Source organism: Danio rerio, chromosome 13, assembly GCF_049306965.1.
Source record: "Danio rerio strain Tuebingen ecotype United States chromosome 13, GRCz12tu, whole genome shotgun sequence".
Lineage (NCBI taxonomy): Eukaryota > Metazoa > Chordata > Actinopteri > Cypriniformes > Danionidae > Danio > Danio rerio.
The window spans coordinates 14,095,001-14,116,906 of NC_133188.1; the positions used below are offsets into that span (position 1 = coordinate 14,095,001).

The following is a 21,906-nucleotide window of genomic DNA, read 5'->3' on the forward strand; positions in this document are numbered from 1 at the left end:
AAACATAGGACATAAAAATCCAAAACAGGACATATATTAAAAATACAACACAATGGCTATACAGAGCAGTGTTTTTATTATTATTAAATTATCAATATTACACAAGCAATCAACCACTAGGGTTGGGGTTGTCACAGTGCCACAGTGGGAAGCACAATTGCCTCACAGCAAGACGGTCACTGGTTCGAGCCCTGGCTGGGTCAGTTGGTATTTCTGTGCGGAGTTTGCATATTCTCTACATGTATGTTTGGGTTTCTTACAGGTGCTCCAGTTTCACCCACAGTCCAAAGACGTGTGCTATAGGTAAATTGAAAGAGTGTGTATAGTTGTTTCTAAGTGTCAAGTTGTGGCTGGAAGGGCATCTGCTGCGTTAAACCAATGCTGGAGAGGTTGGTGGTTCATTCCACTTTGGCGACCCCTGAATAATAAAGGGACAAAGCCAAAAAGAAAATGAATGAACATGTTTTCAATGTGCATTAGCTTTAAAGAAATGTACTGTTCTACATTTCCATTGTGTTGTTCACACATTCATTCACTTTCTTTTTGACTTAGTCCCTTTATTAATCCAGGGTCGCCACAGCGGAATGAACCGCCAACTTATCCAGCACGTTTTTATGCAGCGGATGCCCTTCTAGCTGCAATCCATCTCTAGGAAACATCCACACACATACACTCATACACTACGGACAATTTAGCCTACCCAATTCACCTGTACCGAATGTCTTTGGACTGTGGGGGAAACCGGAGCACCTGGAGAAACCCACGCGAACGCAGGGAGAACATGCAAACTCAACACAGAAACACCAACTGAATTGACCCCGCCGAGGCTCGAAACAGCAACCCAGTGACCTTCTTGCCGTGAGGCGACAGCACTACCTACTGCACCACTGCGTCGCCTCCAAATATACACTTTTTATGTAAATTCCTTATCCTGCATTTACATAAATATATTTATATGATTGGCTGATTAAAAAAATATATACGTATGAAAACAAAACACTTCATGAACTGCAGATAGACATAAGCAAAATTAATGTTTAGGCAAATTAACTGAAATTGTGGTGGCGCAATGGGTAGCATGATCGCCTCACAGCAAGAAGGTTGCTGGTTCGAGTCCCGGCTGGGTCAGTTAGCATTTCTGTGTGGAGTTTGCATATTCTCCCTGTATTCGCATGGGTTTCCTCCGGGTGCTCCGGTTTCCCAAACAGTCAAAAGATATGCACTGTGAATTGAATAAGCTAAATTGACTGAACGTAGTGTATGGGTTGTGGCTGGAATGGCATCCGCTGTGTAAAGCATATGCTGGATAACAAGTTGGAGGTTCATTCCACTGTGGAGAACCCTGAATAAAAAAGGGACTAAGCAAATGAATGAATGAATAATTGAAAATGTTGATTGTAAATTAATTATATGCAGCACAAAATTCATTCCTAAATAATTGAAAAACAACAGGTCTAGACATGATCTGTCTGACAGAAAATATGATTATTCTGACCGGAACTAATATACAGAATTTACCAATTTTTTTTTCTTCGATCCATGTTGACATTCAAGTCATCTGTTGCAGCTTCCATTACTGTACTGTACGTCGCATAAGAATGTGCTATTGTCCTCTGTACTGTGCTTGAATAAAATAGTTGTTAATTTGTTGAATCTAATAGAATGATATAAATAGAATATGTATACGCTGTATACCAAGAAATGTAAATAATTCAATGGAGAATTGCTCTAGGATTGCATGAGACTGGTATTATTTCTTCCTTTCTCAGCGGTGGAGGAGGCAAGTGCCATTCGGTTGTTTTGAGATTGAAATTAAATGCGTTCAAAAACAACTTTTACAATAACCCGATATAAAATTATTTTAAACATTATTGATGTTAACGTCACGGGATGGCATACTGTTTATCTTGGTCACACTGTGCAACATTAAAAATGACGATGCTCCCCCCTCCTTGAAGAAATGGTATGCTCGGTTCCTATGCGCTGTACTCTGTTGTTCTCCTACAGTGAGTCTACTGCCTACTATGGAGACTAACAGCAATAGAAATAGTGACAGATATCCAAATGCTTTCTAAATACCAAACAACGAACATGGCTGCTATAAGGAAAAACAAATCTTCTATAATGACCGCTGCCGTAAGGTAATTATTATTTTGTAGTTTATTTTCGGTTGTAGGCACAATATTTCGCATTTAGACAGAGCAGAAATGACTGCTTAGGCTTACGGGCCAACCGTCCGCGCGCGCATCCTCTGTACAAAGTCGAAATAAGATGCTTCAATATAATTTGATGCTGACATTACCAGTAATTCGAAAAAAATAAGGAATTAGTTGCCAGATCATTGTCGTTAAGCTAATTGTCACGCGCCCCCGCCCACCCCTAAGCGTGAATGCATTATTCTCGCTTGATTTGGGATCCCGTGAGACACTTCTCCCGTTTCCAAGATGGTGACAGCGCTGAAAGACTGTAAACATCCGCTCGCCTACGGTTTGGTCAAACATGAGCGTTAAGACATGGCCTTTCTTTTGGTTTGATTATTATTCGTGAAATAGATTATTTTCAATTTTCAGTCGGTCATCCCATTTTTAGCCGCAAAATGTCTAACGTTATACCGTAAATCCACATTTCTTGTACGTATAGTGTTTAAATACAGAATAAATAGCCGTTTCTTGGCATTGTAAAATATGTACGTTAACGTTAGTGTACAACGTTACGCTTTGCTTGATAATATAACATTGTAATATCTACAAAGACAAGATGAAGAAAGATAAATATGGTGGATTTGGGGGTGGGCATCATGTTTCTCAACTCACACAAAATGGCCATCTTACCTCAAACTTGATACTTGAAAAGTGTTTCACTCAAATATGACATTTCTCACATTATTATTGTTATTATAATATCCAAACTTGTATTTGTGCGTGAAACAGAGAGAGAATAAAAGCATCTGTGTTTCCACATAACTACGGTATATAGTGACCATTCACTTTTGCAGTTGTTATTATTATTATTATTATTATTAGAGTGTATTTTTTTAAATATACTCTGCAATCTATTAAATGTTTTCTGTTCATAACAACAAACTCACATTCTAATTTTTGTATCATAAAAAGGCTTTAGACATAAATGAATTCTGAGTTAACAGGTTAATAATTCGGAGAGTTAAAAATGAACCTTCTTTTATGGCATCTGCTAAAGCCATCGTGAATTTTTCAGCTCAGCACTCTTTAGCAGTGAACCATCAACATTAATGTTTCAAATCTAAGGTTCAACAGTATGACATCACCAAACTATCTCTAGAGGTTAGTTCACCCCAAAATAAAAATGCAGTCATAATAAAAAGGTTCATTTGATGACAAATAATCGTTATTTAAGGAGGTCCTGGATCCATTACCATGAAGCTGGATTAGCTGGCTAGCCAGTTAAGTTTAGTTTGCACCAATCTTGGGTTTTAGGTTAATATGAAGGCAGCTCAACTTTAATCATTCTTCATTCCCATGGTATTATAGAGCAGCTGAGCTATGTTCATGATATCTAAAATCCAGAATTGTTTTAAACTAAATTCAAACTTAAAAGGCTAGCTGCTAATCTGGATTCATAGTACAAGGCACCTGTTTTTGACATCACCCTGTTGTATATCCCCAACGCTGCACTGGCATCTACATCTTAGGACACACCAAACAAGCAGATCAAATGTTCTGAAAAGAGTTTTTCAACTTAACATGCTAGACATCTATACAAACCCAAAACTGGACCTGATGTCACAAGATGTGACCATAAACAAGAGAGAATGCACTTAGAACTTTGCAGTTCATTCATTCATTCATTCATTCATTCATTCATTCATTCATTTTCTTTTTGACATAGTGCCTTTATTAATTTGTGGTCGCCACAGCAGAACAAAATGCCAACTTAACCAGCATATGTTTTATGCAGCAGATGCCCTTCCAGCTGCAACCCATCACTGGAAAACATCCATGCACGCTCATGCACACACATACTCTATGAACAATGTATATTACCCAATTCACCTATAGTGCATGTCTTTGGACTTGTGGAGGAGACCGAAGCACCCAAAGAAAACCCATGTGAACATAAATAAAATGCAAACTCCACACAGAAATGTCAACTGACCCAGCCGAGGCTCGAACCAGCAACCTTCTTGCTGTGAGGCGATTGTGCTACCCACTGCATCCCCGTGCTGTCCCTTTGCAGTCAATACAGGATTATTAATTTGTTACAGGTGTTCCATCACAAAAACTTTTTCTTCGTCTTTTTTGTTTTTTGTTTTTGTTGTGCAATATTAGGTTTGTTTCTAAGTTGTTTTTAAATGAACTAGATAGATTATCAACCTAGAAAATAAATTATTTACTCATCCCTCAATGTTCCAAGTCTTAGTTGTGTTTTTTTCTTCTGTTTAAAAAAAAAAGAATGTATATTGAATAAGGCTGATAAATGACCTTCATAGTATATAAATCTTTCTATGGAAGCAATATATACTATACATTTCGGTGGCTACAGGTTACCAACATTCTCAGAGAGTAAATGGTGAGCAGATTTTAATTTTTGGTTTAACTATCCCTTTTAGTTTGAACTAAGGATAAACTATTATATTATTAGACATTTACCACATATTTCAGATTTGCAGGTGTATAAAATCTTCATAAATCAGTGTTTTGTAAAGGGGCCATCACTGTGTTTATTAGAAAATTAATAATTTTTATACCTTCTAGAATGTAAATGCTATTTATGCTTAATGTTTGTCCTCAAACAGATATATCGCATAGCATTTTTTGATCTTTCAAAATTACATTAACCCTTGTGGGCTATTGGGATGTTTTCATCCACTCTTAAGACAACTTTTCCTGTTTTTTAGCAAATTGGATCATTTTTGGTGACATTTTTTTTGACACGGATATTTTGACATTTAGAAAAAATCCTTAGAAAATTTTTAGAAATTCAACAATATACTCTGGACAACTTTACTCCCCTTTCGTTATGTTTGTTGCTGTTTTTGCCCCATTGACTTCAATTGTAATTACATTTTTTTGATTGCAAAGCCATGACGCCATATAATCATGCATTCAAGTTTTTTCTGATGGGAAGAGTTAACATTTGTAATTGTTACTGTTGGTCATTGGTTGCAGGGCAAAAAATGCTTAGTGTCTGCCTTCTATAGAGTGTCTGCGAGAGTGTGAGAAAGATCTTTGCATGCTTACCTTGATATGTTTGAGAAACTAAAAAATAACCACCCCAGCTCTCAAAACATGGTAAACATACTAAGTGTATATTAAATTCGTTGTTCTACTCCATAGAACGCCATATAAAAAATGGAAACTTTTTTGTACAGGCGTGTCTAAAGGGTTTAATGGTGTTAACTGTTGATCGACAATAGAAATTACAATTTGGCCTCTTTCCAATGGAAAAAAGAATGCATGATTATTTGGTGTCATGGCTTTGCAATCAAAATACACCGTTATAATGGAAGTCAATAGGGTAAAAACCTCCACAAACATAACAAAAGTGTAGTCAATTTGAACAGTACACACATGTTAATGTTGCCTTAATTGAGTATATTGATGCTGTGGCACAGTAGGTAGTGCTGTCGTCTCACAGCAAGAAGTTCGCGAGATCGAGCCTCAGGTGGGTCAGTTGGCATTTCTGTGTGGATCTCCCCATGTTCGCGTGGGTTTCCTTCAGGTGCTCCGGTTTCCCCCACAGGTCCGAAGACATGTGGTACAGGTGATTTGGGTAAGCTAAATTGTAGTGTATGTGTGTAATTGAGTGTGTATGGATGTTTCCCAGTGATGGATTGCAGCTGGAAGAGCATCCGCTGCGTAAAAAATATGCTTTATTAAGTTGGCGGTTCATTCCGCTGTGGTGACCCCATATTAATAAAGGAACTAAGCCGAAAAGAAAATGAATGAATTGATTATATGCATTTATTATGAATCCTTTTTGGATCATAAAAGCCCCTGGTGAGTGGTCACTATGAAAAGTCCTTGTGGGAAAACTGCCTGTGTATCGTTTGGAGAGACAAGTAAAGTAAACATGGACAGCATTTTCATTTTTATGAATCGTTTCTCTGCATGAGCCCTATAGTGAGTTTTTCCTTTCCTGTTTCAAATAATGCCGGACTACATTGTTTACTATATAGAGTTTTGTTATTTCCTGAAACATTGTGCAGTGAATATACTTGAATGCAATGCTGTTCTTGCAGCTGCTCCCGCTTACGACAGGTCCAGGCTCTTCTAAGGGATGATGTCAATACAGCTCCAGATGGCATCCTTTGCTCCCTGGGTAAGTGAATTAATCAGTATAATCTGTGCTCTTTCGCTCATATGATCTTTTACTCCAAAGACACAGGCGGAAATAGTTTACTCCAGTGGTACACCTGTAAGTAATATACTCTGTTTGATTTTTCAGGTATTGACAGCCGCTACAATGAAGGCTGCAGTGAGCTGGCCAGCTACCTTTTCTGCGGTTTGTACAACCACAACCATTTTGACATGGAGCAGATTCCAGAGGATTTCCCTGAGGAAGTACTGGATGGTACGACAAATTCACAACTTTTCATAATTATGTACTGTGTTAAAAGGCTGTTTCATTTCAGGGAGTTTTACTTGAAAGTAATTTGTTATGCATAAATTAGAATTGTTGTTTGCTTATTTGTAGATGTGATCATCCTTATTAAGGCAGAGTGTGTGCATTTGTACTGCAACCCAGTGAATTATGGGTACCTGCTTCCCTATGTATCTCACTGGAGGAATTTACAACTTCATTGTCTGACTGAAACAGAGGTAATGATATAATAACAAGATATGCAGTAAACATCAATATAATACAACTGTTTTAATTAATCTTTCTTTATATAGCATGTTTCAAATAAGCGTTTCTAAACCAGCTTCATGCTAATAACAGATAGAATTGGCAGTTTAGGGTAATTATTGAATTTATTGTATAACAATGGTTTGTTCTGTAGACTATCGAAAAAATATAGCTTAAAGGGGCTTATAATTTTGTCATTGAAATGTTAAAAAAATTAAAAACTGCTTTTATTCTTGCTGAAATGAAACAAATAAGAATTTCACCAGAAGAAAAAATATTATCAGACATACTGTGTAAATTCCATTGCTCTGTTAAACATCATTTAAGAAATATTAAAAAAAAAGAAAAGTAAAAAATGTAAAGTAAACTGTGGTTGGGTTGTAGTTTGCTGTAGATCATATGGCAATATCAAATATTTATTTATTTATTGTACTATTATTATTGCAATAACAACAAAAGAGTCACAAGTACAAATTAAACAGAATGTAAGTACAATACAGTACGGTAATACTTTTTTTCAATGATAAGGAAATTATTTAAATGTAAGTATTAAAACAAAATATAGTATTTCTGACAATTTGCTGAGTTATGAATTAGTTATAATGAACAGTATTGCGATACTATTTGGTAATGTGATACTTCAGCTGGTAATTAATCATGTAATCTAATTAAAATAATACAAATAGTAAAAGGTAAAATAAAATATTAATTGTGTATTAATTTATTTTAATACATTCATTTGCTGAAGATTACATATAACGGTGTTCAATCAATTATTTCATTGTGTTTTGAATTAACTAAAAATATAAACACTATAAATACTATAAATAGGTATAAACACTAAAACAAAGTGACTTTCAAGCACTTCTATTCATCCATGCTCTGTTCCTTTATTTCAACTATTGTTCTGTATTTTCTACTAATAGTTCAGTTCACATTAAGCATTGTAATAAAAGACAGAATAACATTTACAATGAATCAGACAGCCTCAAATATGTTTGAATTATCATAAATATTTACAATAGCAGATTGTACAGTTTTGCGTATTTGTCAAAAAAATATTAAGCACATCATCTCAGTAAAATAATAAAAAAATATATATACAAAAGTAAAATATTAAGCTTAAGATTTGTTAGAGATTGCTTGCATGGAACAAAACAATTGTTAAATCATTAATTCAAGTGTTTGTGTTATTGAGTATTACATTTTAAACATTACACTAAATTATTTAACCAAAGAAACACTAATCGAACACTGACTAATGACTATTAACACTGTACCTTCATCTCAAATGTTCTGTTTTTTATTTTCCACTTATTTTTAGTACGAGGATGAAGAGGTTGCAGAGGAATTTAAGATCTCCAGTTTTGTGTCCATGGTTCAAGATTGCCATTGTATTGGAATCCCCTACAGTTCTCATGGTAAGCGTGTGATACACTGATGAAGGTATTGTGAAACCTTGTTCATCTGTCAATCGTGTTTATGTTTTGATATTTTAATAGGACACGTTCAGAAGTTCGATATGTTCATGTTGGAGAAATGGCCCATCATTCAGGCATTTGCCTTGGAAGGAATTGGAGCTGGACTGTTTTTCACCATGAAATATAAGGTTTTGTGCTGCTCTGCGGCTTTTACCTACAGTATACATAATTTGTGGGACATAAATGCATTATATGATAGCTGTACGTTACATAATATGATTTATACTAGAGTAAATGCACTAACACAGCTGGAGTTATTGTGTCCTTTACCAAAGTTGTTTGTTTCTTGCCTCTCATAGCTCAAAGATGTAAGTCAGAGACTCTGGCAAGTCTACAGCAGATTGGACCCTGTGTCTCTGGACTGCCTTCTCAATGAGGTAAAGAACTGGCTTACACTGAAGCTTGATTGTTTACCTTTCACATGCCCATGCACACATGTCTTTCTTATACAAGAGTGGGTGTGATATTCTCTCACAGGACCTTCAGTTGTTTGAAAGACAATGGAGCTGTTTGTTCTCCAGTATGGAAATTGAAAGTGCTCTGTCCATGCAGGAGCTGTCAGAGGCCCAAGTTGCAGAGGTACTGATTGCAATACTATCCCTACCTCATTTTTTGCATTAAAAAAAATATATAAATTAAAGTTGGATTATTTACAATCAGATGATGTCACCTAGACTGGAAAATATCAACCAGTAGTCAAAAAGCGATTTAGACATTACAGGTCTTCCTTATGGGCTCTATGCGCAGCTAGTGTTTTTTTAGCGACCAATTCATTTCTGGTGAAAGGTTAATGTGACTTTTTTCATTTTTAAATGTTTTTTAACAGCATCGATGTTTAATATAATTAAAATATAGAAACCTAATAGACGTACGCATTCATTTAGTTTTTTTTAAGTGTAAAATAAGCAGCAGGCGAATGCAGAAACACTATTGAAAATACTATGGTAAAATAAGTTTTCATATTTTAAAGACATGGCAAAAATAGAATTTAATGCAGTGCTTCTTGTCTGGGTGGGACCCACTTTATATTAGTGTATCAATCAGTTCAATGAAGAACTTTCATTAATTCTTAAAGAAATCAGATCTTAAATGTGGCAATTTTGAAATGGCATGAAAACATATTCACTGGAGCTTGAGCTCAATTACTGAATTACTGAGTGCATATACCCTAATTACTGCAGATGAGGTTCCATTTTAAGGGGATATATGTTAAATTTAGAAACCATTGGCAATTGTTTGTGCTCGCATTCGTGAACATGTGATGTAAAAGAGACGCTAACAACATGTGAGTGCATAATTCTTGTGCGCTATTTAATTACTTTCACTTTCTAATTAATGACAGTTGGGTGTGACAAGTGAAAGAACCGGTGCTGAGGCTTAATGCTGGCAAACCAACTATCGCACCAAGCTTAATGCCAGCTTTGCTGCTGACAGCATTTATCAAAGTCCCTTTAAAGCAAGTAATTTCACTCAGCAGCCATCTTTGAAACGCCTCTTAGGCAGTATGCTCAGGCATTCTGTTTGAATGGGGAAACATAAAATTCTCCAAAACTACGTTCCAAGCTTACGACTAAATTTCATATTTCGAATTACTAATAAAATAAAACAACAACTGTCAATTAAGTTTCATTTCTAAATGTTCGTATCACACAAAATCTGCAGAAACCCATGTCTGGTCCGAGCCCCTCCCCCGGAGAATCGTCATTCTATATCGATCGCTGAATGGGTCCTGTACTAGAAAGTGGGCTTTATTCACCATTTAGCGATCGACGATTGGCTCCTGTAGCTTCATTCGCTGTATTGACAAATACGAGTGATGACATGTCTTTTGTATTCTGTAATCTTTGCATTCATTTACTCTCAGTGACCAAATACATAGAGAGCACCTTTACCCCAGTGAATAAAATCAATGAATAAAACCAAAACCACCTGTAGAAGCATTTTCTCTCTTTCTTCATCTCTCTAAAATAAAAATAAAAAAGCACTTTCTCTAGCACTAAATTCCCTGAGCACAAGCATGTTTCTTTGTATAACTAGCACTTCTGGTATGTATTGCCTATTCGTGTTGAATCACTGACTGTCTCCTCAATTGTAAGTCGCTTTGGATAAAATCATCTGCTAAATGACAACGTAAATGTACATGCAAAAAAGTGACAGTGGTAAGAAAACAGCAGCTAAGAAAGCATCTAATCGTAGGAATGTGGATGTGTTTGCACAAGCTTTACAATTGACTTTTCTCGGTGACAAATTTCTTGGTGTAAAATTATATTTGTTATGATAATGATGAAGCATCTAAAGGCTCATACACACCCTGACATTTTCGTTTGCGTTTATCGTCAGCGTTTTACGAGACGTTTTTCCGGATTCAAACCCAAGCGATTTTCACTGGCGTCAAGCAGAAGAGTATGCAAAATCACTCCTTGATGTTAGATGCCGCTACACAACTTTAAGCTTTTGACACCCCGCTTATAACAAAGAAGAAGAGAAAGAGGGGAAGTTGACACGCTTGTTTAAGTTACTGGTGACTCGAACAAGCATGGATGTTAGCTTCAGCTATAGTGATGAGGAAATGATTATTGTTCACCAGAGCAATAAGCAGCTCCACGTTCATATCGCCTCTAAGCATCTTCTTCAATGTACGCTTGCATTGACAGTTTTGGGCTTGAGCGCCTCCAAGTGCTGTTTACTGTAACTTCAGCAGCTCCGTGCATGTAAACAAAAGTGCCAATCTGATTGGAGGAGAAGGTTTTAACGCAGTGCGTCAAAACAAAAAAACGAGTATGGGGCGTTTCTTTAAAAATTTTACGTCTGGCGTTTTGCACGTTGGTGTGCACGATTACATTGACGCCCTTTATTTAGTCACGAGGTGTTAAACGTCGACAGAAAACACGAGCAAAAAACGTCTTAGTGTGCACAGGCCTTAAGACTGTATGATCTATATAGATGTGGCTATGTGAGACTAACAATTTGGCTTTATCCTGAATATTACAGTACAAGGATTTGTGTCTAGTTTCAGAATGGAAAAGAGGGCTAGGCAGCACATGAATACATTTCTTAATACATATACATATTTCATGTTTCAAATGAATTCAAGCTGCCTCCTACATGTTTCTTTTTTCTATATGATTGCCATGTAATGCTGGCTGTAACAGTTGCTGTAAAAATGGTAAAAAGGATATGGTTCAGTGTGTGATGCTTAATCTTATTTTCTGTGTCTTTCAGCCTTTCAGAACATATTATTCGCATGGTCTTATTTCCAGCAATATTACAGACAAGAGGTATCTCCATATGAAAAAGTAGTTCTTATTTCTTTGACGTTCTGGAGGAATTATTTCTCTTTGTCAGGCATATAATGAATTTGACATTTTTTGCTCTCCAGTAAAAGCAGGCAGCCATTTGTCTTGTTTGGAAGTCACTCCACTAAGGAAGATTTGGAAAGCTATTGTTTCACCTTCCCCTCTGAAGGCCATCAGGTCCGCAACACTGGGCCCAGCGGGGGTGTTGCCAAACACATGGTGAGAGAGCGCCACACTGTGGAATTGTGAATCAGACTTCTGCTTGTATGAATTCCTTTCCTTCCTTGATGTCCTTGCATGCTACAATTTGACCTGTGTTTTCTATCACTTGCAGCTGCTTCAGTGTGTGGCTCCTAAAGGGCCACTGGCCTGTGCTCGAACCTATTTTTTTGGAAACACACATGTCCCATACTTGGGTAAGTGTACTTCTGGAAATATCTTTATTGTAAAATCATTCTCGTTTTTACTGTTCACTACAGTAAGTTAATTTGTCTCATTTTAAATCTGGCAGGAAATAACAACACTCAGCAGAGGAGGACAGATCTCCAGTGAGCTCTCCAGTCATGCTTTGATCGTCATATGTTCTTTTAACTTGATTTGTTGTAAAGTAAGATCTTTTCTGTTATAGGGTGCTTTCACATATCTACTCAGCGGCAATTCAGTCTGTACTAGCAGGAATCAAATGTTTTTCCATCAACTCTAGTGCAAGCAAGGTAAGTTTTTTTTTAACTAAAGGGTCCCTTTTAATTATAATGTTTTGACAGGTAAAATACAAAAAACAACAACTGGAAAATGTCTGAATGTGAGTGAACAAATTCCTTAATATCATAGTCTTCAATAAGGCTTGATCGGAACAAGAACAATAGCTGTTCTGATAACCATTACTTTTAAGTAAAAAACAATATTAAAGGTGCAATCACAAAAATTTGTCATTAATGTAAAAGAGACCAGCATGATATCAGAATGAACAAAGTATTTTTTATTCATTCATGTGGATATTAATATAGTTGTTGTTATGATTTAAATTTTTACATATTTGTAAATGGTACTTAACATTCCTCCAATGGACAGTAACTATATTTCTGACCGAAAACATCTCGTCTCATTTATCTAATTGCAATTTTAATATTATATTTTAAAGTGATATTAGTTTGAATGTAGAAAATCATTATTATTTTGTTCATTGTTTCTATTACTTTATATCAAAGCAATGAAATTATAGTTTAAAAAATCCCCCCAATAATCCAATAATTATGATAAAAAAATTGATCTTAGCTTTGCAACAATAATTCTTAGAGCTTATCTTTTAGCCAAACATACATAAAACCTTTTTACCATTGTTGCATTTTAGTATTCATTTGTTAATCATTTACTGAGAACCAAACCACTCAGAGACACTGAAGACTTTTATCTAGCACATTGGATACATATTTATTATGCTATTACAATGCAGTCTTTGGCATTTGATAACCATCTTAAGCATATTGTGCTCTCATGGATTGTTAACACTGTTTATTACAAACCAGCTGGTGGAAAAAATAGTTTCTTACATTCACCAGTGACCTTTTTTTTCTCTTTTAATGGCCCTGGCTGTGTCACAGTAATTTTATGATGACATCATTATGGGCTTAGAAAAAGCTCTGCTCAGGTTATCGTTTTAGTAAATGTGGATATTATTGTTTTCAAGGCAAAGGATGTAGCAGATCAAACGTTTCAGCTGGCCTTGGAAAGCTTTGGGTTGATTCAGTATAAGGGTGCTCTCAGGTATGCAGCAAACACAAACACACAGACACACACAAAAGTGGATATACTGTAGCTTTAAACTGGCCCAGAAAAAATCTGCAGAAATCTTGCACTTTCTGATTTAGCAAAGATGGGATGATATAGAGATGGTATTATTGTTTTCTTAAAGACCTTTTTTTTGGAGCGCAAAATTACCCATTATGCTTTGCATGTATGCGCAAGAAGAATGCTAAGAACTTCCGGTCAGCAGCTGATGCGGGAAAACAGTCACATTTGGACAGCTTTGAAACCAAAGTTTTAATCTATTTTACCTGCTTTTATCATCTTTGAACTAATCCTGTTGTCCATCAGCACCATCTCTTGGATTTAAAGAAATGCGATCTAATGGGATGGAAAACAGCTGCTGTGAGGCATTTTTCCCACGTTGTCATATGGCATTTTCGGCCGTTTAAATGAAGCCTCGTCATCGCTAAAGTCAACAGTTTCTCTTTCTGTCAAATATATAATTAACCCAAACAACCCAATCATCAAAATGTTTGACACACACACATAGCCTGGACTGTCGCACTGATACACTGATTTAATAACTGTGACAAAGTGAAAATATAGGCTATAGTCATTTCGAAATGACAGAAAAACACAAACCATGGTAAAAACAACACACGAAATGAAACATAAACGGCTCGCGACTAGAGTGAACAGCTAATCAGCCAGCGGAGTATTAATAACAGACTTTGTAAATTGCATGACTTAGGGTGCTTTCACACCTACACTTTTGTTTCGGAACGTATCTCGTTTGCCCAGTTAGCGCGGTTCGATTGGCATATGTGAACAGGGCAATCGCGCTCTGTTCCGCGCCAAAGTAATCGCTTTGAGATCGCTTGAGTGAGGTGGTCTCGGCTCGATTGAAACGAACCCTGGAGCGGATCGATTGCAGTGAGAAAGCGATCCGATCCGAGCACGGTTATATCACAGTGTTTTATAGATATGTAATAGGCTTACGGCTATATGAAGAGAGAATTATGAGTAGGGCGGGAAGTTTCGCGAGTCTCCTGATGCCCGCAAACGAGTGATGATCTCCCGGTAATCTCGCGTCTCCCTCCGGTCCTCAAATAGGCATCGTCGCGCACCCTTCTAACCCCTCCCTCCCTTCTCCCTCCACCCCTTCTCATCCGTCTCTCCTCAGACACGTCGCGCGCGCTCACCCTGTCAATCCCAACCAAACCACCACCTCTCCTGACAGCTTAACGGGACGCTGCAAAATAAACCCTGACACTCTGACTAATGTGAGGAGAGTTTACTCGCACGTGACTTGTTTTAGCTCTTTTGGTCCGATTAGAAACTTTGCAGTGTGAAAGCGAACCGCTCCAAGAGCAAAGAGCAACAATGTAACAATTGTTATCTCTGTTTCGGAACAACTGAATCGATTCACAGGTGTGAAAGCACCCTTAAATACCTGTTAAGTTTCATGCCAGTAATCTGGTTTGCTCTATAATGCAGTGAAGTATTTTTTGTCTGTCTGTGTGTGTGTGTGTGTGTGTGTGTGTGTGTTAGGGATGGGAAGATTAACCGATATGTATCGATACGCGGTCATGCGCGTGCACGATGCGAGTGCATCGGTTGAGCAGCAGAGGATGAATGAAATTTTGGAAGCAAATCGAGATGCATCGGTTTTTGCGAGATGCATCGATTTTTCCGAGATACAGCTTATATTTTTAATATAGAATGTATTTTTTATTTATTAACAAGTGTTGTCAACCTGTTTTTGGCGCATAATTTAATCGACCTACATAAAGTAAGCCTTAGCAACGGATTTGCGGATGTGCACACACTACAACTCAGTGTATCAAGTGTGCGGATGAAGCTAGTGGAGCGCCCTCAGAAAGCGCGAGAAGAAAAACAAACATTTTATTCCCCACTGAGTTTTAAATCTAAAGTATGGCAGGCAACATTATGGATTTAAGGATGGACGACATGACAGGACAGATGCAATTTGCAAAATGTGCCGCGCATCTGTAAAATACGCGGGCAGTATGACTAATCTGAAATCTCACTTGAAGCGGCGCCACGGTGTTGTTGTGAAAGCATCTTCCAGTGTTTCTGCATCCCCGGCTTTCGCACTGCTTCAACCAGCTCCAAAAGTGGTGAGAACAGCATTGCAAGTTTTTTTTCCATGCGCAACAGTTCTGCTCGCTCTACGCCAATAACGAATGCTATTGCATTGTTCATCTGCAAAGATATTCAGCCTAGTGTCACGGAGAACGAAGGTTTTAAACACCTCCTCCTGTTAATTTTTATTTAATTATAATAATAATAATATTAATAATAATAATGATAAAAATAATTGGGTGTCACGGTGGCACAGTGGGTAGTTTGACCACCTCACAGCAAGAAGATTGCTGGTTTGATTTTTTTTTTTTTAGCCTGTTGTTTACAGTGACAGTGATGTTTCAAAGCAGCATAACACTGCTAGTTCACAACTTTAAGTTTTGAATAATCAGTGGCAAAATATATCTTTGTAAAACTTGTTTTCATAGTTGAAAAGTTAAATCACAATTCTTGTTGTGCAATGCTAAATTTATTTATGTTGAAAGAGTGCAAATATATACATATTTTTCTAATATATATTGCACTTATACATTCTGTTTATCTTGAAAATACTTAAATAATATGTGCTATATGTTCTAAAATGGCCCTCTACTGTAAACTGACACTCTGGCTCTGAGAGAAGAGCCAGTTTGTAAAAAAAAAAAGTCTTGGTTTTGCTTGGTTTATAAATAATCAAACTCATTCAATGGCACAGCATCCTCTTTCACATCATCTCATAAACTTGATCTAATTAGTTAGTGCTGAAATATCGCATCGTATCGTGATATGGGTGTGAATCGTATCGTGTTGCATCGCAATATGTCACAAATGTATCGCTAATATATCGGATCGTATTCTTTGTATCGAGATGCGTATCGGATCGGCATTATAGCTTAGATGCCCAACCCTAGTGTGTGTGTGTGTATGTGTGTGTGTGTGTTGAAGAGCTGCTGAGGTAACAGCTGACAGGCTGAGAACACACACACTGTGTTTCTGATGGCAGACACATGAACTAGGAGAACGTTTTTTTTTCCGTATTTCTGACGCGCTTGAACCACATCTTACAGATTATAACGGCTTTACCAAATACATTTCCATTATTTTTTTTAGATTCTGAGCATGTAGACTCCTTGTTGGCCTTGGCTGCACGATATTTGTTTTTGGAAGAAATATCATATGTCCTATTATATGTCTCATTGGATCAAACATTTCCTGTTTGCGTTGTTAATTGAGAGTCTATTTTGTTTGTTTATTTTAGGTCCAAAGCTGTGTTCAGCATACAGGCTGTCAACAACAAGGGGTCGTGAGTTTCTCTACACTAACATGCAACTTCATTGCACGTTTTTCATTATCTTTTAATTGCTTTATTTCATTTTTTCACAATTTCCTTACGCAGAATCGTTCCCCTTAGTGATGAGGACAGCCACTTTCTGGTAAAAACAGTGAGTATACATCTTTCCTGCCCAGCTGCTGCTTTTTAACTGTATAGCAACTTCCAATAAATGTCTGACTCCTTCACAGGCGTCCATGATGGTGTACGATATCCCAGATCTCCAGTGTGGAGGAAACCTAGGATCAGTAGTTTTCTCTGAATCCTTTCTAGAGTCCAGTGTTTACATTCAGCAGAGAGGTAAAAATAACATAAAATATATATTTTTTATTCAAATGGCTGTTACTTTAATAATCCTCAGGCCATTCAAGATGTTAAAATGTCAGAGTTTTTTTCTCCAGTAAAACATTATACAATATTTTTAGCTGAAGCCGTAGTTTTTGGTGGTTCATCAAATGCAAGTCAAAAGTGAGTGGCACGCTGGATGTACTGCTCTGCGGGCACTGTCTTTAGATTGTTCTCCATACAGCGCTAAGCAAGACAAACAGATGCTGAAGGTTTACATTTCTAAGACATGATGGCACTTTGAGAGTCAATAAATAAATTAATAAGCATAGAGGCAACATCAAATTATTAACCAAGGCTCCTGATGATACATTAACACTGGAACTACCGGAATTGTAGCGTTTGTTGGAATTGTAGTCATTCTGACTGTTCAAGGCGTCATTCATTCATTCATTTTCTTGTGGGCTTAGTCCCTATATTAATCCGGGGTTGCCACAGCGGAATGAACCGCCAACTTATCCAGCAAGTTTTTACGCAGCGAATGCCCTTTCAGCCACAACCCATCCCTACACACACACATTCACACACACAAACACACACATAAACACACTCATACACAACAGAAAATTTAGCCTACCCAATTCACCTGTACCGCATGTCTTTGGACTGTGGGGGAAAACGGAGCATCTGGAGGCAACCCACGCGAACGCAGGGAGAACATGCTAACTCCACACAGAAATGCCAATTGAACCAAGGCTTGAACCAGTAACCCAGCGACGCTCTTGCTGTGAGGCGACAGCTCTACTGCGCCTCTGCTTCTTTAATATCTTTCTATTGAGATATTAAAAGAAAACTTAGAACGTATGTTGTCATATTTAATGAAGTGATTACCTTAAAAATACAATATGTTTGGTAATACAGCCTATTAATGTGTACTATTAGACTTTGCTGGGGAAAATACTTTTTTCGCAGCACTGAATACAGCAGGTAGCACACCGTATGTGACGCACATATAACATTTGGAAGTAATACACATTCGATGTCCTCAGTTCTAGCTGGGCACCAAGTGATGCATCTGGTGTGCAACGCCCATATGCTGTTTTGAAAGACATATCTAAAGTTTTGTTTCAGAAGTTTATGTCAGTAGGAAGTTGCTAAGCATCAGAGGCACTTAATTAAAAGCTTTGTGTTTTGTCATTTTAATATTATAACATTATTAGAAATATACAAATATCTTGGAAAAGTCAGGGTATTATAGATATTTGGGTTTTATTTCAACAAAACTGAAAGTACATTAAACTACAATTAAGTAACAATTAACTCAAAAGGCTGTGGATTAAAGGTAATATTGTCTTAATAATTTGCTTTTATTTGGTTCATAAGACTGGCAGCCTGGTGGAGCAGTGGGTAGCGCTGTCGCCTCACAGCAAGCAAGAATGTCGCCTGGTTTGAGTTGGCATTTTTTGTGTGGAGTTTGCATGTTCTCCCCGTGTTCTTGTGGGTTTCCTCCGGGTGCTCCGGTTTTCCCCACAAGTCCAAAGGCATGTGCTATAGGAGAATTGGGTAGGCTAAATTGTCCGTAGTGTATGTGTGTGAATGGGAGTGTATAGGTGATTCTCGAGGGCATCCACTGCGAAAATCATACGGTGGATAAGTTGGCGGTTCATTCCGTTGTGGGAACCCCAGAGTAATAAAGGGACTGAGCAGAAAAGAAAATGAATAAATGAATGAATGGTTCACAAGACATCATCAGGAGCCTTGGGTACAAATTTAGTTTTGCCTGTATATGGACACTCAAATTGTTAGTAGCCATTCACTATGGTTTCAACTAAAAATCTCTTAAATGTTTTACTGAAGAATAAAGTCGCCTACATCTTTGATGGCCTGATAGTGAGTAAATGAACAGATTATTTTCGTTATTTGGAAAACTCCTTAAATTACTGAAAAACACTGAACATGTGAGACTGTAAGGCTTGTTTTCTTCTGCAGATGGCGCTCTTTCTTCTGACAGCTGTTTCACTGTGCTCACCTCCTCAATTCCTCGCTATGTGTCCTGGCTGGTATAGTGCACTTGTTGTTTCTTTCTCTGCACATAATGTACACAATTGTGCATTTCTAGTTGGGAATTAAGCCAAAGAATTTGACAAAAAAATAAGATATCAGAGAAAGGCATTTTAGCCACAACATTGTTTAGACCTGATTTTTTTAGTTTTTTGAGTGATTTGATTTATTTTGTGTTATATAGGTAGATGAAGCTGAAGTGAGAATGTCGGAACAGGCTCAACATCTGCTGAAGGTGACGTTTAACAATGACATCATTTACAGTCGTTCCTCCTGCTTAACTAACTCTTTTATATGCATGTCAGGCAGAGGACAGTACGTGTTTGGGCATTCCTATAACAGTGAGAGACTCTGCCTACATGTTCTCCAACAGCCTGCTGTCCACACCTGAGGAAGGTCAGATTTTACTTCTATTGAAGGACATGGCTTCAACTAGCATTTATTTACTGGTTTTAATGATTTGTATTGTTCTTTAGGGAAGTTGGTATTTTTCTCGGAGGGAATCTTGTTTGTGCATCCACATCATGGCTCAATAACTCTGTCTATGAGTCACATCAATAGCATTAAACTGTATGATGGGGTGAGCAGTGCTTTCAGTTATATTTTGGTTTAGAAAGATTTCTTTTTTAAAATAAATATTATTAACCACTGATGGATTAAACTGATATAAGAGAATGTTATTGTTACAAAATATTTCTATTGCAAATAAATCAAAGCATCCTGAAACTGTTTAAACTGTTTCCACACACACAAAACAAAAACAATGCATTTATTTAAAGTTTATTTATTAGGAATGTTTCATGTGGACCAAAAATCATCATCATCATCATCATCATATTAGAATGATTTTAGATTTTTTATATTAAAACAGAAAATTCAGATTTACACCCAAACATAATTATTATTTTTTTTTTTATGTTTTAAAACAGAAAACATTTACTGGGTGCCATGAGGGTCTTAAAATGTCTTACATTTCAAAAACACAATTTTAGGCCTTAAAAAGTCTTAAAATCACTGAAATATTGTTTTGTAGGTCTTAAATAATTTAAATAGGTCTAATTTTCCTCTGTCCAAGTAAAGCTATCTGATCGGGCCAATCACCTACAATACATCTTAACTATTTTATGAATATATATTTAAGTTTTTTTTATTGTACACAGATACAATTCACAACAGCTGTTAGACATTTTTACATCAGTTTCTCCAAATGTTAAATTTCCTAATCAGGAAAAGAAAAACAATTACACAATTCCTCATGATAAAAACAGAGCAACAAATCACATTACATTATCTTCCATTTATACAAAAAATACTTACAGAAGGCAGGCAGACTGAAACTTAGGGGTTGAATAGGATTTATACTTAATCAATGTCGATCAAAAGCTTACAAATATATATTTTTGATGATTCATGTAATTATCTCCATAATACATACACTTTCAACAATTTTAAACTTGTCTATTTTTTAAGAAATATTATGTTAAAAAAGTAACAAAATTAAGTGCAACATTAAAATATGTGGCTAATAAAAAACTTTTTTTGTGAGAAGCATTAGAAAAACTCCTTAGTGTTTAGCCCTTTGTAAGTCTAAAATTTCGTTCATAATGTTCTTAAAAAGGTTTTCAAGGCTCAAATTTGACTTGATGAAACTTTTGGATTTAAAACTAAAAATGTATCACAATATAATTGTATTATTGATCAAATAAATTCAAACTTTTTAACAGCAGTTTACATATTATCAGTAATGAGTTTGCATTGGCTAAATGTCAACCATATTGTTTTTACAGGCCTCTCTGTCTGATATTTCAATGCTGTTCATAGAGTATCAGACTTCTCTGCTTCCACACCTTCCGTTCCCATTACACAGCAGTGATTTCTCCCTGGCCGTGGCTCTGCTTCCCAGAACCAAGAGCTACAAAAGCTTTTATTCACAGGTACATGCATATTCAGGTGGAACATTTAGGTTTCTGTCGACCCGTTTAGTGTTTGGTTGTAAATGGCTTGTGATATGATTTGCAGGTCCTGCCTGCTTGGCGTAAGTCAGAGTCTGGTCTGCGAGTGCAGCACGTCCTCAACGATCAGCTGAGCCCTGAGCACAAAAGCATGTGAGTTAACACTTCATTCTGCATCAGTTCAGCCTAACAGCACAGGGCCTGATTTGTTAAGATATTATTCTGCGCTTGGGCCCAGAGGTATCATGAAATAGCACATGATGGTTTCTGATGACGCGTTTCCTTTAGGTATTTCAGGCTGTTGAAGCTTCATGAGACACATGCAGTACCGGCAAACCACAGAGTTGTTCTGAGGACTGCTTATCCACAGCTGCCAGAGCAGGACAGGTAACACTAATATACACTCATACAACCTGTCCTGACAAGGGGTGATGTGGCAGAAAGGCGATGATAAAGAATTTCTTTTGTTAATCTAAACTTTCAATGGCTTTGACAGATGACATTGTGATTTTTTGGAGATTACTGGGTGTCCATCCTCATATGTTTAATTTGAATTTTGAGATATCACATTAAAAATAAACACATACTCACTGTGATAATGTACCCCCGTATACATTTCTGAAGAGCGCAATTTAAATCTTTAAAACGAACGTTACGGGGTTGTATGACGCTGCCAATGGCTTTTGTTTTTTTTTATTGCATTGTTCACACCAAATGCAGCATGTGCAGATAAATTGCGCTATTTGCGCGTAATAAGACGCAAACATTTTGAGTGTACTCACTTCATTCGCACGTCAATTTAACTTCATAATAGATGCGGATTCACATAATGGGCAGAGCTT

At 36.9% G+C, this 21,906-nt stretch overlaps 1 protein-coding gene and 1 long non-coding RNA gene across 2 annotated transcripts in view; one reads left to right on the forward strand and one right to left on the reverse strand.

Annotated features, from left to right (window-relative positions):
• Positions 1-54: 54 nt before the first annotated feature.
• Positions 55-2,466, reverse strand: LOC141377154 (uncharacterized). The gene is made up of 3 exons (XR_012389213.1): positions 1,696-2,466; positions 1,519-1,618; positions 55-418 (listed from the first exon to the last, which is right to left on the reverse strand). It is a non-coding gene; the product is annotated as an uncharacterized lncRNA (long non-coding RNA).
• Positions 2,000-21,906, forward strand: part of dnaaf9 (dynein axonemal assembly factor 9) — a 43,993-nt gene continuing 24,086 nt past the window's right edge. Inside the window, exons 1-24 of the mRNA NM_001145562.1 lie at positions 2,000-2,141; positions 6,221-6,300; positions 6,427-6,552; positions 6,676-6,800; positions 8,153-8,249; positions 8,331-8,437; positions 8,609-8,686; positions 8,787-8,888; positions 11,532-11,587; positions 11,689-11,824; positions 11,940-12,021; positions 12,117-12,153; positions 12,234-12,318; positions 13,293-13,369; positions 16,695-16,739; positions 16,833-16,878; positions 16,958-17,066; positions 19,041-19,111; positions 19,297-19,347; positions 19,418-19,508; positions 19,589-19,692; positions 20,900-21,046; positions 21,132-21,217; positions 21,353-21,451. Of these exons, the coding sequence (NP_001139034.1) occupies positions 2,065-2,141; positions 6,221-6,300; positions 6,427-6,552; positions 6,676-6,800; positions 8,153-8,249; positions 8,331-8,437; positions 8,609-8,686; positions 8,787-8,888; positions 11,532-11,587; positions 11,689-11,824; positions 11,940-12,021; positions 12,117-12,153; positions 12,234-12,318; positions 13,293-13,369; positions 16,695-16,739; positions 16,833-16,878; positions 16,958-17,066; positions 19,041-19,111; positions 19,297-19,347; positions 19,418-19,508; positions 19,589-19,692; positions 20,900-21,046; positions 21,132-21,217; positions 21,353-21,451 (2,114 nt within the window). The 5' untranslated portion in view covers positions 2,000-2,064. The remainder of the gene's footprint in view (positions 2,142-6,220; positions 6,301-6,426; positions 6,553-6,675; positions 6,801-8,152; positions 8,250-8,330; positions 8,438-8,608; positions 8,687-8,786; positions 8,889-11,531; positions 11,588-11,688; positions 11,825-11,939; positions 12,022-12,116; positions 12,154-12,233; positions 12,319-13,292; positions 13,370-16,694; positions 16,740-16,832; positions 16,879-16,957; positions 17,067-19,040; positions 19,112-19,296; positions 19,348-19,417; positions 19,509-19,588; positions 19,693-20,899; positions 21,047-21,131; positions 21,218-21,352; positions 21,452-21,906) is intronic.